Source organism: Melanostigma gelatinosum (assembly GCF_949748355.1).
Source record: "Melanostigma gelatinosum genome assembly, chromosome: 4".
Classification (NCBI taxonomy): domain Eukaryota; kingdom Metazoa; phylum Chordata; class Actinopteri; order Perciformes; family Zoarcidae; genus Melanostigma; species Melanostigma gelatinosum.
In genome coordinates, this window is record NC_136637.1 from 11,769,648 (window position 1) to 11,783,096 (window position 13,449).

The window sequence follows — 13,449 nt, forward strand, 5'->3', positions numbered from 1 at the left end:
CTGCATGCTTTTAAAAAAAGGAGACTTTCTTTCACTGTTTGCTTTCAGTCTTATAGCCCACAGCCACAACTGAGGAACATGGTTCACAAAACTGTGTGAAAGGAAGCTTGATCCCATTTCTGGGCAGCAGAGAAGGAAAATATCAAAGCAGATTGGTTAGACTTGACTGTGCCAGGCTGGAGTCAAGCTATCCGCATGCTGTAGTGTATGTCATGTTCAAAGTCTCTTTTTGACATGAGAGGAACATCAATTATTACTCTTCTTGTACTGTATCACCATTCAGTTTATTTAACTTTCATTTCATACTGTAGGCTACTCCTAATGAAGTAAAAGAAAACACTACTGTAAGATATAGCGGTTTACTTTATTTTTTAATTTATAAATCTCCCAGGGACAAAATATATTCCCAAATAACTTGATGTCCAAATGGAACAACCCGAGCTGATAACAAGGAACAAGTTGAATCTTCTTGTTGTATCATGGCTGCGGATCCATTCAGTGTCGAACTAAAGGCCACATGTGTGATATGTTACTGTGAGACACCAACTGTACTGACTGGAGCCCTAATCTCTGCTCCAAAGCACAGACTTCTAGCTTTCAAGATAACTGCATCAGTTAATATTAACTAGCAAGTACTAGATAGTATTAGTATTGGTGATATTATTACGGTTCTAGTTGGTTGTAGTGGCATCAAACGACAACAAAAAACAGTCAGATGGAACACTATTAAATTATTAAGTTCCCAGCAATGTCTGTTTTTTACAATTTGCTCAACATCTGTTGTACACATTGGATGCACAGATGTACACATGACAGCAGGATCACCAGCATGTACATATCATCTGTTTACACAAACACCTTATGTTGAGTCCAATCAGATCTCTAAAGTTGTATGACGAGAAGGCAGCTGGGCTCCACATGTGGCTGCTCACTCTGCATGGAACCTGTTTACAGGGACCCAGATGGGACATACCAGGCACACTGACCGGTTGAGCTCTGTGCTGTCACGCTGCTGAGTCTTGTCCGTTTTGTTCTGATGCCGGGTCTGAGTGTTGAGACAGTGATGGGCCCTTTCACCAGCTCCAAGCTGAACCACTGAGCCAAAATGGAATGAATTGTGCTCAATCTTGTGTCGACAGTGTAACATCCACAATCAATGATCTTTCTTTATGGGCATTTTATCACATTGGAACATTTAATGTCATTTGGAACATCCATTGTGAATAAAATAATGTGTTGCAGACTAAATACTCGCTAAGTGCTCTTGTTCTCTAAACGGGCACTTTCTCTTAAAGGACTCTGGTCTCACAAAAGGAAAACTACAGAGTAATTGATTAGGATTTACATTTTAATCCCAAACAGCTATATGACACGTCATTTTTTGCTCAAATGTTTAACACTTACAGAAAATGTTCTAGAACAGAATGAAACTGATGTTGCGTTAACAGAGCTGCTGCTGATTTTAATGTCACATTTGGAGCTCATGTCCTGATTGTGTTGTTGTGCCAGGAGTTGTCGGAGGAGCGTCATTCTCCGCCGCTGCTCGCAGTCAACGGGCCCGGCGAGGAAAGGCTGTTCCGCAGCAAGAGTGCTGAAGTGGAGCTGACGGTGGAGAAGGAGAGGGTCAAAAAGATGTTGTCTGAAGGGTAATAACAATGTTTTTTGTTTTTTTTTCACTTGCCTCTGTGAGCACCAGGCTGATTGTCTGGAGAAAAGAAAGCTCAATGGTTTTATTTACTTAAAGACCAGCCCTGATAAGCCCTCCTCTTAAGACACTTTTTACACTTCAGTGAAGTCTCACACTGTTCAGTTCAGTCTTCAGTTTGGGTTTGTTAGTCTTTATGTAGCTTTGTTTTTTATTAACATAATAAGTGTTGTAGCAGTGGTGTAAGAAGTGCTCGGATCCTTTACTTAAGTAAAAGTAAATTCATCATAGTAAAAAAAAATACCCGAGTAGAGTATCATATCCTATCATGTAGGGATGCACCGATACCATTGTTGGGATACTGACACAGACTCGTAAAATTGTGCCAGAAACACTGATAATACTTTAAAAAACATTCACCAGTGTATTTTTCAGACAAAGTACTAACCTTGTATTTGATTTAGGATACTTGTTTTACAACACTGGCAGGAAGACGAGAACAAGAGAAACGGAGAAAGAGGAGCATCGTGCAGTGGAATTGTTTTAGCCGGAGCTTCTGATGTTTATGAAAGGATATTAACCGCAATCTACAAAAAATAACAAACAAAACACAGATATAAAGTACACAGCAGCAGATGTGAGTGAGTGGGAGTACTGGAATGGAAATGCGTTCGAGTTTAGAAAGTTTAACACTGAGGTTGTGATCCCACTGCTTGAGCAGATGGAAATGCCCAGAGCACTTTGTTGAGCTCTGTACAGTAGATAAAATTTACTCCAACTGCTAAAAACCTGTCTCCTCAGCAAGTACAAGCCATTAAAATGCAAAGCGTTTAAGGAGTGCATATAATAATAATGATACATTTCATTTGTATAGCACTTTAAAAGGTACTCAAGGGGCAGCAATGGAAAAGGCCCTGTCCCCACAGGTCCATGCTTGGACAGAGTATATGGGGGGGTAAGGAGGTTGGCATCGGCGGATCTGAGGTTGCGGGTGGGAGCGTGTCGATGCAGGAGGTCCGATAGGTATGAAGGGGCAAGGGTGTGAAGGGCTTTGTATGTGATGAGGAGAATCTTGAACTGGATGCTTTGCTGTATGGGGAGCCAGTGGAGCTTTTGAAGGACTGGGGTGATGTGGTCTCTGGTGCGGGAGTGGAGAGCAGACGGGCAGCAGAGTTCTGGATGTATTGTAGTTTGTTGGTGATTTTGGTGGGTGAGCCGTACAGGATGCTGTTGCAGTAGTCCAGTCGAGAGGTGATGAAGGCGAGGATGAGCGTCTCAGCGGCTGAGGAGGAGAGGAAGAGGCGGAGACGGGCGATGTTTTTGAGATGTGATTGACGTGGCGTTCAAAGGAGAGGGTTTGATCAAAAATGATACGTAGGTTACGGACATGTGTGGAAGCAGGGACAGTGGTGCCATCGATACAGAGGGAGAAGTTGTGGCGGGATTTGTTTAGTGATTTGGGGCCGATGATGAGGAATTCAGAATTGTTGCTGTTGAGTTTGAGAAAGTTTGCTTGCATCCAGATTTGGTGGAGATGTAGAGCTGGGTGTTGTCAGCATAGCAGTGGAAATGGAGACCATTTCTTGTATGATGTCTTGTATGATGTCGCCAAGGGGGAGCAGGTAGAGGATGAAGAGGAGGGGGCCGAGTACCGAACCTTGGGGGACACCTTGAGAGACTGGGGCTGAGTCAGACTTGAATTTATTGATGCTAATGAACTGTTCACGGTCGGAGACGTATGATTTGAACCTGGAGACGGCTGTGCCAGTAAAGTGGAGGGAGGAGACGGGAGAGGAGGATGGAGTGGTTGATGGTGTCAAAGGCTGCACTGAGGTCGAGTAGTAGCAGGTTGTCGAGGTAGTGGTCATCAGAGGAGAGGAGGTCGTTGGTCACTTTGATCAGGGCAGTTTCTGTGCTGGGATGAGATCCGAATCCGGATTTAAAGGGCATATTTCAACAACACAAATGTTTATAAAATGTTAATCTGCATCACAATTCCTTTTTCAGAATTGTTTCAAGTTATTTTATGAGTTCATGAGAAAACGGCAATTTTGTTTTTTCTCTGTCCCATGGCTCAACTTTTCACCAAATTTCACGGACCGCTGTTGACAGGTTTCTGAGACGGCCTTCTCATAAACAAAGCAATAAACATGACCTCATTGGTAAAGGGAATACATTTTGTAGAGACAGCACTTTATTCTACATCAAAACATACCATTATCCACCCAGAGAGACCAGCTTGTACCCACACTACAACTGAGGGGTTTCTCTCTGAAATGAGAGCTGCTATTTGGAAATAAAAGTGACTCATACCGTAACTAACAGCAGAAAATGAAAACTATTTTGTAAACTGGAAACATTTGTGTCTCAGTTCGTTGAGGCTGCAGCAGAGAGTAGCATCACATTCCCACTCCCTGAGACTGTGTAGATTCTGTAGATTAAAGCGGCTATGATTGTTGTGATTAACCTACAGAGAATTAACACCTGAATCTGCAGCTCCCCTCTGCTTTACAGAGCTTTATAACATCTTCAACTCATTGTAGAGCTGTGCGGCTACAACTTTTGGTACATCAGGCAGCTGTTAAAACTCACACTTGATCAGCACCAACCAGCAGACAGACACAGTTAGCCACGAGCTGGAACATTCAGCAGCTAAAGAGACAGATATTTCCCTCAGGGGTTTAAATGGTGTTGCTATGTCAATGTTGTGTTCATAACTCGTTTCTGCTGCCTCCAAGTGGCTAAAGAAAATCACTTATTGCAGGCTAAAAGTTGAGTTTCGCACTTGGACAGATAAGGAAGGACTCGCAAGAGAAATGACACGCGCTCTACTCACTCTAATGACTCACCAGTGTAAGATTGTGCCTCTTTCTCCTCAGTTTTTCTTTCACAGCATCACTTTTTTTCTCCTGTTGCTATGGTGAGTAGTTTTATGGATGCCAAGCTGTTAGTTTGGTCGTCATGGTGGGAAATCTCTGGTTTATTAAATATCCCCACAGGATCCTGACCTTTACACGGGACCCGATCCGTCTGTCCAACATGCTGAGCAGCGTTCAGTTTTTCTGCTCCACATATCTGGAACAAAGTCCCAGAAAGCTGCAGGTCTGCTGAGACCCTCAGCTCATTTAAATCAAGATTGAAGACCTTTCTGTTTGCTGCTGCCTTTAATTGAACCACGTTCAATTAATATATGAATCAATTTCCTGCATTTCTGCATTTTACTACTGCATTTTATTTCTTACACTGTTTTTTAATTGTTTTTGAAATCTCCTTTTCTTTTGCCTTATGTTTTGATGCTTTTAATGGTTTTATGTGAAGCACTTTGAATTATGTGCTGTACAAATAAACTTGCCTTGATAATAGATAATGCATCACTCGTGTTGCTTTATTTCTTCTGTAGCCCGGGTAACCCTGTGCAGGATTGCATTGTAAGACACCTCTCAAGACAAAAGAGAGATAGAATATTTGAGTAATAATAATCAAATGAATTGGGGGGGAAAAGGTAATACAAAAGTCTGATGTAAGGGTACGAGTCAGTTGATGCTAAAAGAGACGTTTTTAATCTGGTTCTGTCTCAGACTTGTCTGAAAACATTAAAATAAATGGCGTATGGCTCCCTAAAATAAAATAAATGTCGCGTCATATTCCTCCAAACAGCTGGTGCAGCATGGTATAAATGTTTCACTTCATTACCTCATTATATTCTGCATTTTCTTCACCAGCAGTGCTTCTCTCTGACAGCATCATGTGTTTAATGCTGCAGTAATCAATATTTTCTAATTTAACAACAGATCAAATGACTGTGAAATGCTAAATGGGTGTTTTTTTTAAAGAAAATAAATAATTCCGACATTAAGTTAAGTCTCTGTCTGTTTTTGTGACTTCCCCTCAGGTCCATGTGTGAGATAAACCTGGAGGCTGAGCTCTTCACCCTGCAGGACAGTAACTCCAAGCTGGTGGAAGCGCTGCAAGAAGCCAACAGCGGCGTGGAGCAGTGGAAGAAACAGCTAGCTGAATACCAGGAGGAGACCGATCGCCTCAGAGACCAGGTGACAAATGAACACCTCATAATACAAAATCCCTGCAGCTGATAACAATATAGTGCATCTGACTCTTTGCTAAATTCACAAAACCAGCCTGAAATAGAAGCAAACAGAAGCTGGCCAGTGCTACGCTATGATTGGCCAGTCTGCTTTCAAGGGGCGGGACCTAGCGAAGGGACATTTATTGGTCAAGGATGACGCTGTTAAAGTGTTGCTGATCCAATTCATTTCTGAGGCTGGAGTTTGTGTCTTTTCTATGTCCTCTAGAGTTTATTCTTGCATCATCCCATAATTCGTAGTGGTTGCAACTGGTGCACCGCTAGCAGTTCAGTTTGCAATAAGCCATCTAAATTATAATGTACAACAAGCTGTCCCAGTTATGAGGATAATACTTTTTTCAATTGGGGACACTTCAAAGTGTATCATCAAACCACATCAAAAGGAAAAAAACAGGCCTTAATTCAATTGTTTATAATGTGCTTGACCCATTGGAGCTTACTTTCAGGTTGCCACCTTTTTTTTTCTCTTCAAGGCTTTTTGCATTTTATGCATTTTTGCAATCGGATTTGAGGGCCTTGACTCGCGTACTTATCAATATTATTACCAGAACTGGAACTGTGTTTTCACCTGAAAGTTGATCAGAAACAAGTATTTTCTGTTGTTTTGTTTTGGTGTAGCAGGAGGTCCAACAGTCAGCGCTTTAGTTTCCAAAGCATCATAAGGTAATTCAAAGATGGCAACTTGCATAAAACAGGATAGTCCACTCCAATAAACCTGGATAGACTTCCTGTTTCATTACACTGTGCTGAGTCGAGGGTTTACATATCAGTGCTGCATTATGTGATGCTCTGCTTTCTATCAATCCACTTCACACCCAAAGGATAAAATACTTTTGTCACAACCCCATCTTGTGTTTAGGGCATCTACAACCGCTGCCGATATTATAAACTTAATACATAAAGGAAACTCTGTTAATTATCATATACAGTATGCATTACTGAGGGAATTATAGACTAGATATGCGATAGATTAACTTCACTTTGCATTACCAACCATTCAAAATTTAGACCAAACCATCTAACTCTTATGTGTATGCATATGGTTTAAAATGGCAGATGTGGTCTATTTAAATCAAAGAAGAAATACTGCGTATGTTTTTGTTCAATGAAACATTTTCTCACGATGTGACCACTCGTATAGAAACTGGATAGATATTATGCAGATATTTTTTATTCAGACATCTATAACTATCACACTGAAATCCCCACACAGACTTGGTCTCTTCCGAACTGCAGATGCATTTTTCATCCAGCACCCCCCCCCCCCCCCCTTTCTTGGGATATTTCTGTTGACAGGCTCCCGTGATCATCGCAGGGCCAGAACGCAGGCATTTCATATTTAATTGAGAGAGAGAAAATCATGCTTAACAAGTCTTCTTCAATGCGACAGAATTAAGTGCTGCTGCAACCGGTCTGCAATGAAACTATAACCACCAGTGACAGAAAACTGGCCCTTTTATTTTCAGCCCACGTTGTGGATTCATCTATCTCTGAGAGTCCAGGTGAAGGTTGGTTACCCCCCCCCCCCCGACCCCCCGAACACACACAGCTACACACACTCTGCAGCAAAGTCAACCAGGTTGCAGGAAGTAGAGCAGGCCCCCAGGGTTTGGCAATAGGGTGTTGAGGGGGGACAGTGATGTGGGTTTTTTTTTGGTGGGGGGGTTTACAGGACACCCTATACGGCCCACCCTCTCCCCCCCCCCCCCCCCCCCCCCCCGTTCTGCCCCATTTAGAGAAAGAAGATAAATCATCGTCTGTGCAGAAGAAGAGAGGTTGGCTGGCTTTTTCTTCCTTGTCACACTCTGATTCAGCTGTGTTTGTGTTCACCCACAGCAGGAAGGTTTATTTTATGGATAGACTCTGAGGGGACTCTGAGGGATTTTTTTGGCAACTGTGATTCTTGGATGTAAATCAAATTTCTAGACGCTGAACTAAATTAATTCCATAGATAAACATTTTGTTTACTTTCCAACTGTCTAAATATAGTGAGCTCAGAGAGAGCATGCCTCCATCACAGCGGCACAATTATAATTGTGTTGTATAGTTTAGTTCAACCAATATTTGAGCCAGGACAAAAGGTAGGTAGTCGTAGCAGTGGGTGATGAGAATTAAATCCTCAATCACACGATCTGTGACTTTATATCACAATATTCGTATTACGACATGATTAATTGTCTGATAAATCTATAGAGAAATTATTGTTGGAAACATTACCAGACAAGAGTCTAATCCAGCATGTTACACTCATCAATGTGATTCATAACATTTGGTGCAAAATCCTTTATCGTCATGAAGCAGTCTCATTAATCTGTAACTTTGCCTGCAATTATCTAATGCAGTGATTTTCAACCGGTGTGCCGCGGCACACTAGTGTGCCGCGAGAGATCGTCAGGTGTGCCGTGGGAAATTTTCTAATATCACCTAATTAACCATTGTCGGGTGTCTGTGCTGTAATAAAGTGTCGCAGATAATGTAATACTCTTCTATGGCAGTGGGTGGCAGCAGAGGGATTTAAATACCTGTAAAGACAATAGAGTTAGTGCTGCGCGACACGTGACAGTGACAGTTTGGGATCAAAGCAAGACGAGCAAGTGACAGTGATGAAAAAAAAAAAAAAAAAAGGTGACAGTGATGGAGAAGTTTTTGAGAAGGGAAAATGCAAATGCCGAACAGGGCCCTGGACAAAATTCTGACCCAGATGAAGGCCCAAGTATGAGTGGTCGACAAAAGAAAAAAGACAAGACGGTGAGCTCGAGGCAATACAGCGAAAGCTATCTTTCATTTGGATTTACGTTCACCGGGGATGCTACGGCACCGAGTCCGCTGTGCTTGGTGTGTGGTGAGAAGCTATCCAATAGCGCCATGGTGCCAAGCAAGCTTAAACGCCATCTCCAAACGAAACACCCTTCCGTTCAAAACAAGTCGATGGACTATTTTGTACGCTTACGTACAAACAATGAGAAACAGGCAACTGTTTTGAGAAAAACCACAAAGGTAAACGAGAGAGCCCTCAAAGCTAGCTACCTTGTTGCTGAACTCGTAGCTAAAACAAAAAAGTCCCACACCGTGGCAGAAACATTAATACTGCCAGCTTGTAAAGCCATTGTGAATGAGATGCTCGGCCCTGACGCGGCCAAAGAGATCGCTAAAGTGCCTCTCTCAGATAACACAATTGCCAGACGTATTGATGACATGTCTGCGGACATAGAAACTGTTGTTTTGGAAAAGATGCGCATCAGTAAGAAATTTGCCTTGCAACTTGATGAGTCGACGGATATTAGTGGACATTGTCAGCTCTTGGCCAACGTGCGTTTTGTGGATGGAGAAGCCATTAGAGAAAACTTCCTATTTTGCAAGGCACTGCCAGAAAAATCAACAGGAGATGAAATATTTCGGGTCACGTCGGAATATCTTGACAAAAGCGGGCTTACGTGGGAAAACTGCACAGGTGTCTGCACTGATGGAGCCGCAGCGATGGTCGGGCGCATCAAAGGCTTCGTAAGTAGGGTCAAAGAAAGAAACCCAGCTGTTACTGTTACGCACTGTTTTTTGCACCGTGAGGCCCTCGTTGCAAAGACCTTACCAGCAGATCTAGGTCCTGTGTTGGATGATGTTGTGCGCTTAGTGAACTTTGTGAAGACGCGACCTTTGAAATCTCGCTTATTTGCGTCTCTGTGTGAGGAAATGGGAGCGGAACATAAAGTGTTATTGCTCCACACGGAGGTCCGGTGGCTGTCGCGCGGCAAAGTGCTGGCCCGTGTGTATGAGCTCCGAGAGGAACTTAAAGTGTTTCTGACAGACGAGAGGCCCGATTTCTCAAAGCTGCTTGCAAGTGATCAGTGGTGTGCAAAGCTGGCATACCTGGCTGATATATTTCATCATCTGAATGAACTGAACACACGGATGCAAGGCCGAAATGAAAACCTGCTTACAAGCACTGACAAAATGAACGGATTCCGTTTAAAGGTGCAGCTCTGGCAACAACATGTGCAGCGTGGCAACCTTGAGATGTTCCCACTCACCGAGAAACTGCAGGATGGCAACACTGCTGCAATGTGCGAGGTGATTGGCAAACATTTGAAAACTCTGGAGGAGAAGTTGTCATTTTATTTCTCTTCAGCCTTCACAGAATGCCTTGACTGGGTTAGGGACCCATACAGCTCAGCATCCGTTGCTGGAAAGGACATGACTTTAAAGGAGCAAGAGGAACTCATTGAACTGAAACAAGATCGTGGTTTAAAGCTAAACTTTGCTGATCTTCCTTTGGACAGTTTTTGGTTAGCTGTTGCCAAGGAGTTCCCCATTCTGGCCAACAAAGCTATTTTGACATTGCTCCCGTTTTCAACCACATATCTGTGTGAGCTGAGCTTCTCAAGCTTGACAGCGATAAAAACTAAAAACAGAGAGAGACTGAGAGCTGTTGAGGAAGAGCTTCGTGTGTGTCTTTCTACCATTCCTGCCAGGATATCCATGTTGTGTTCATCGAAACAGGCCCAGGTTTCACACTAAGTGAGTACAAATACATTTAGAAACTATATTATTAACTATATGTATTATATGTACTGTGTTAGTGTCTTTTTGTGTCATTTTGGTTGGTGGTGTGCCCCAGGATTTTGTAAATGTAAAAAGTGTGCCGCGGCTCAAAAAAGGTTGAAAATCACTGATCTAATGCAACCAGATATATTAAAGGAAAACTGCAACTAACAATTATTTTCATTATCAACTCATCTGCAGATAGATTTATTTTTAAATTAATTTGGTTAAAGCTTATCAACAAATCCTGTTACTTCCAACTGTAAACACTTGGGACTTAATTAGATTGTTGTCTTAATGGGATTACTGCTGAAGCATGCAAAAATGATAGTGTTTTTTTTTGAAGGCCCAGTGGGAATTGAACCCCTAACCAAGGCGGTGTCAGTGCCTTACTGTTGAGCTAGTAGATAAACAGTGAGACACAAAAAAACTGTCACACCCGGCCTTTGGCTTTTCCATTAATATGTTGAATGCAGGGAAGTGGGTTAGATTGGGAAAAGTAATTTTCCCAATTTTATTTTAAAAAGTCTCCAAAGCGAGAGAGTTCATCCCTGTGACCACTGGCAGTGAAGCTTTTTTTTTCTTTCCCACAGAAGCATCGTGTGTGTGTGTGTGTGTGTGTGTGTGTGTGTGTGTGTGTGTGTGTGTGTGTGTGTGTGTGTGTGTGTGTGTGTGTGTGTGTGTGTGTGTGTGTGTGTGTGTGTGTGTGTGTGTGTGTGTGTGTGTGTGTGTGTGTGTGTGTGCGCGTGCGCGCGCGCGCGCGCGGAGATTCAAGATAGATGAGAGAAGGAATGAATCATCGTGTATGTAGATGGGTATGTGTGTGGGCGATTACCCTCTGTTGGTTTTCCTCATTTCCATCAGTAGTGATCATCAAAGTATTTGTATATTTGCGTTTGACTATATTATTGTATTTCTACGTTACTGCCTCATGTAAACAAACGTTTTAATGGCTGATTTCCATGTTTTTCTGCTGGAGGTGAAGGGTCATGTGGTGTTCTCTGGATTAATAACATGACACCACACATTAGGTTAATGCACGCCTTTCGTTGGATAACTGCTATGATGAGACGCTCGTACATCATTCTCCTCATTACAATGGGTTTCTGTTTACCCGTTTCTTTTTACCGACACCAAGCACTTTCTCATGTTCGTCCATCGGCAGATTATTGACAATCTGATTCCATATTCCCATGAAACCTGGACTGATCGGCTTCAGATGAAAATAATTCGATAAGATTATGAAGCTAAAGTCTTTCCAACTCCTGAAGTGATTTTTTTTTTCAGGATCAATTTAAAACTAATTCATTGTGAAAACACCTCTGTGCTTCTGTTGAACAGCAAGATGGAGTCGTCTAGCGTCTTTGAAATTCATGGTTTCGATATGTCTGCTGCTGACTTTCATCAATCAGGCTCCAAATGAGAACTATGTTGTTTACAAAGGATACTTATTTTTTTACAACATTTCTATTTATTTTTTGATTTAACATCAATTTTATGTTTTGTGCAGTGTTATATTTAATATGACCTGTGTGCTCTGCTGTCTGCTGGTTCAAATGTACCTCCTCCACAGACCATAGTTCTCCATGACTTCTAAAGGGGTTTAAGCCAAAATTCTGAATATTGCACTCGTCCTTACCAGCCCCAAGGCCCTTAATAACGTAGCTCCCTCCTACCTCCAGGATCTTTTCTCCAGTCCACCCTCCCTTGTTGCCTCAGGTCCCGTGGTACAGAACCTGGCATTACGGGGCCTCTTCAGTTACTGCTGCCTTTCTCTGGATTTCTTCTCTAAAAATCAAGCTGTTTCAAAATGCCTTCCCTTCCCAACTCCAAAAAACCCTCGTTGTAATGTTATTAAATATATTTCAACTCTAACCACGTTCAAACTGAACATTTTCAGCAGTTCTTGGATGGATTGCCATGAAATTTTATACAGACATGTTTGGCTCCAAGAGAATGAATCCCACTTACTTTGGCGACCCCCTGACTTTTTCTCTATCACCACCACAAGGTTGACGTCTGTGGTTTTGAGGACAATATTTTTATTTGATGGATTGAAGTGCAGCCTCACAGAGCTGCTAGCATGACTGTAAACTCTTGTTGGCTTGTAAAATGTGTTTTTGTTATGTTAAGTACGGGTTATTAATGAGTTGTGTGTTCCAGGTGTCGGAGCTCGAGGCCCAGCTGGGGCATCCTGCTGCTGGTCAGGCTGCTAGAGAGGAGCTGAGTCAATCAGTGGAAGAGCTGGAAGCCCTGCTGAGTGCCAAAGATCAGGCAAGACACCAGTTCAGTCCATCCATGACACACTCTCCAAATCCATTTACCATCCTAAAGAGAACCTCAGTGTGAAAAGCCAGCTGATTCAAACAACACTTTCAGTTTGTGAATATAGAGTCTCAATCTCCAGCTGAGGTTCATTTATGCTGGAAAACAAACCCTGAAAACATGTCGAGCCGGCGTTTGGTTTGTCCGCTTGCGGTATAACAAATCCTGCTCTGGTGAAGACATGACCCGCCCTACTCTGCCTCTGACTGGCTTACCCTGATATTCATACTCTAATCTCACTCCTCATGCCTAACTGAATCAATCAAACCAACGAAGGCAACGAGTAGGGTGGGTCATGCCTTCGCCAAAGCAGGATCGGTAATTTAGCTGGCCGCTCCGCGCTGCTGTAGAAACATGGCGACGCAACATAGCAGACTCATACTAAGGTATCGCAAACACAGCAATTCATTTTCAGGTGATTATACACGAAAGAAAACACACTTGTTTATATTATATTCCATTTCTGCCAATAGATCCCCCTGAATGCTACACACCAGCCCTTTAAGGCTCTGACTGAGATCTTTCTGCTTCAGTAATCTTGTTTTTATCTCAGCCAAGAGGCAATTACTCAACAAACTGTTGAGAAGAGAATGTGCTTCGGGGGTTTTACTTCTGCCCTTCTAGTGTCTATTTATGTTAGATCCTTAATTTATCTTCACGGCACTGTAATTGTTTTTGTGGATTCATTAGTTTGGTCGGACGAAGAGCTTTTATAAAATACCACAGCATCACAGGATTGAGACCAGATGAGACACGATGCAGATGTCCAGAGCTGCTAACTACATCTCAAGTGAAATCAGGGTTTCTGACTCACTTTCATAACTGTTTCCAAGCTTGGCTT

General features: G+C 42.5%; 1 protein-coding gene across 1 annotated transcript in view; it reads left to right on the forward strand.

The window, feature by feature from the left end:
* Nucleotides 1–13,449, forward strand: part of LOC306776805 (homer protein homolog 3-like) — a 36,669-nt gene that overhangs the window by 16,974 nt on the left and 6,246 nt on the right. Inside the window, exons 5-7 of the mRNA XM_079267652.1 lie at nucleotides 1,510–1,646; nucleotides 5,538–5,694; nucleotides 12,447–12,557. Of these exons, the coding sequence (XP_079123778.1) occupies nucleotides 1,510–1,646; nucleotides 5,538–5,694; nucleotides 12,447–12,557 (405 nt within the window). The remainder of the gene's footprint in view (nucleotides 1–1,509; nucleotides 1,647–5,537; nucleotides 5,695–12,446; nucleotides 12,558–13,449) is intronic.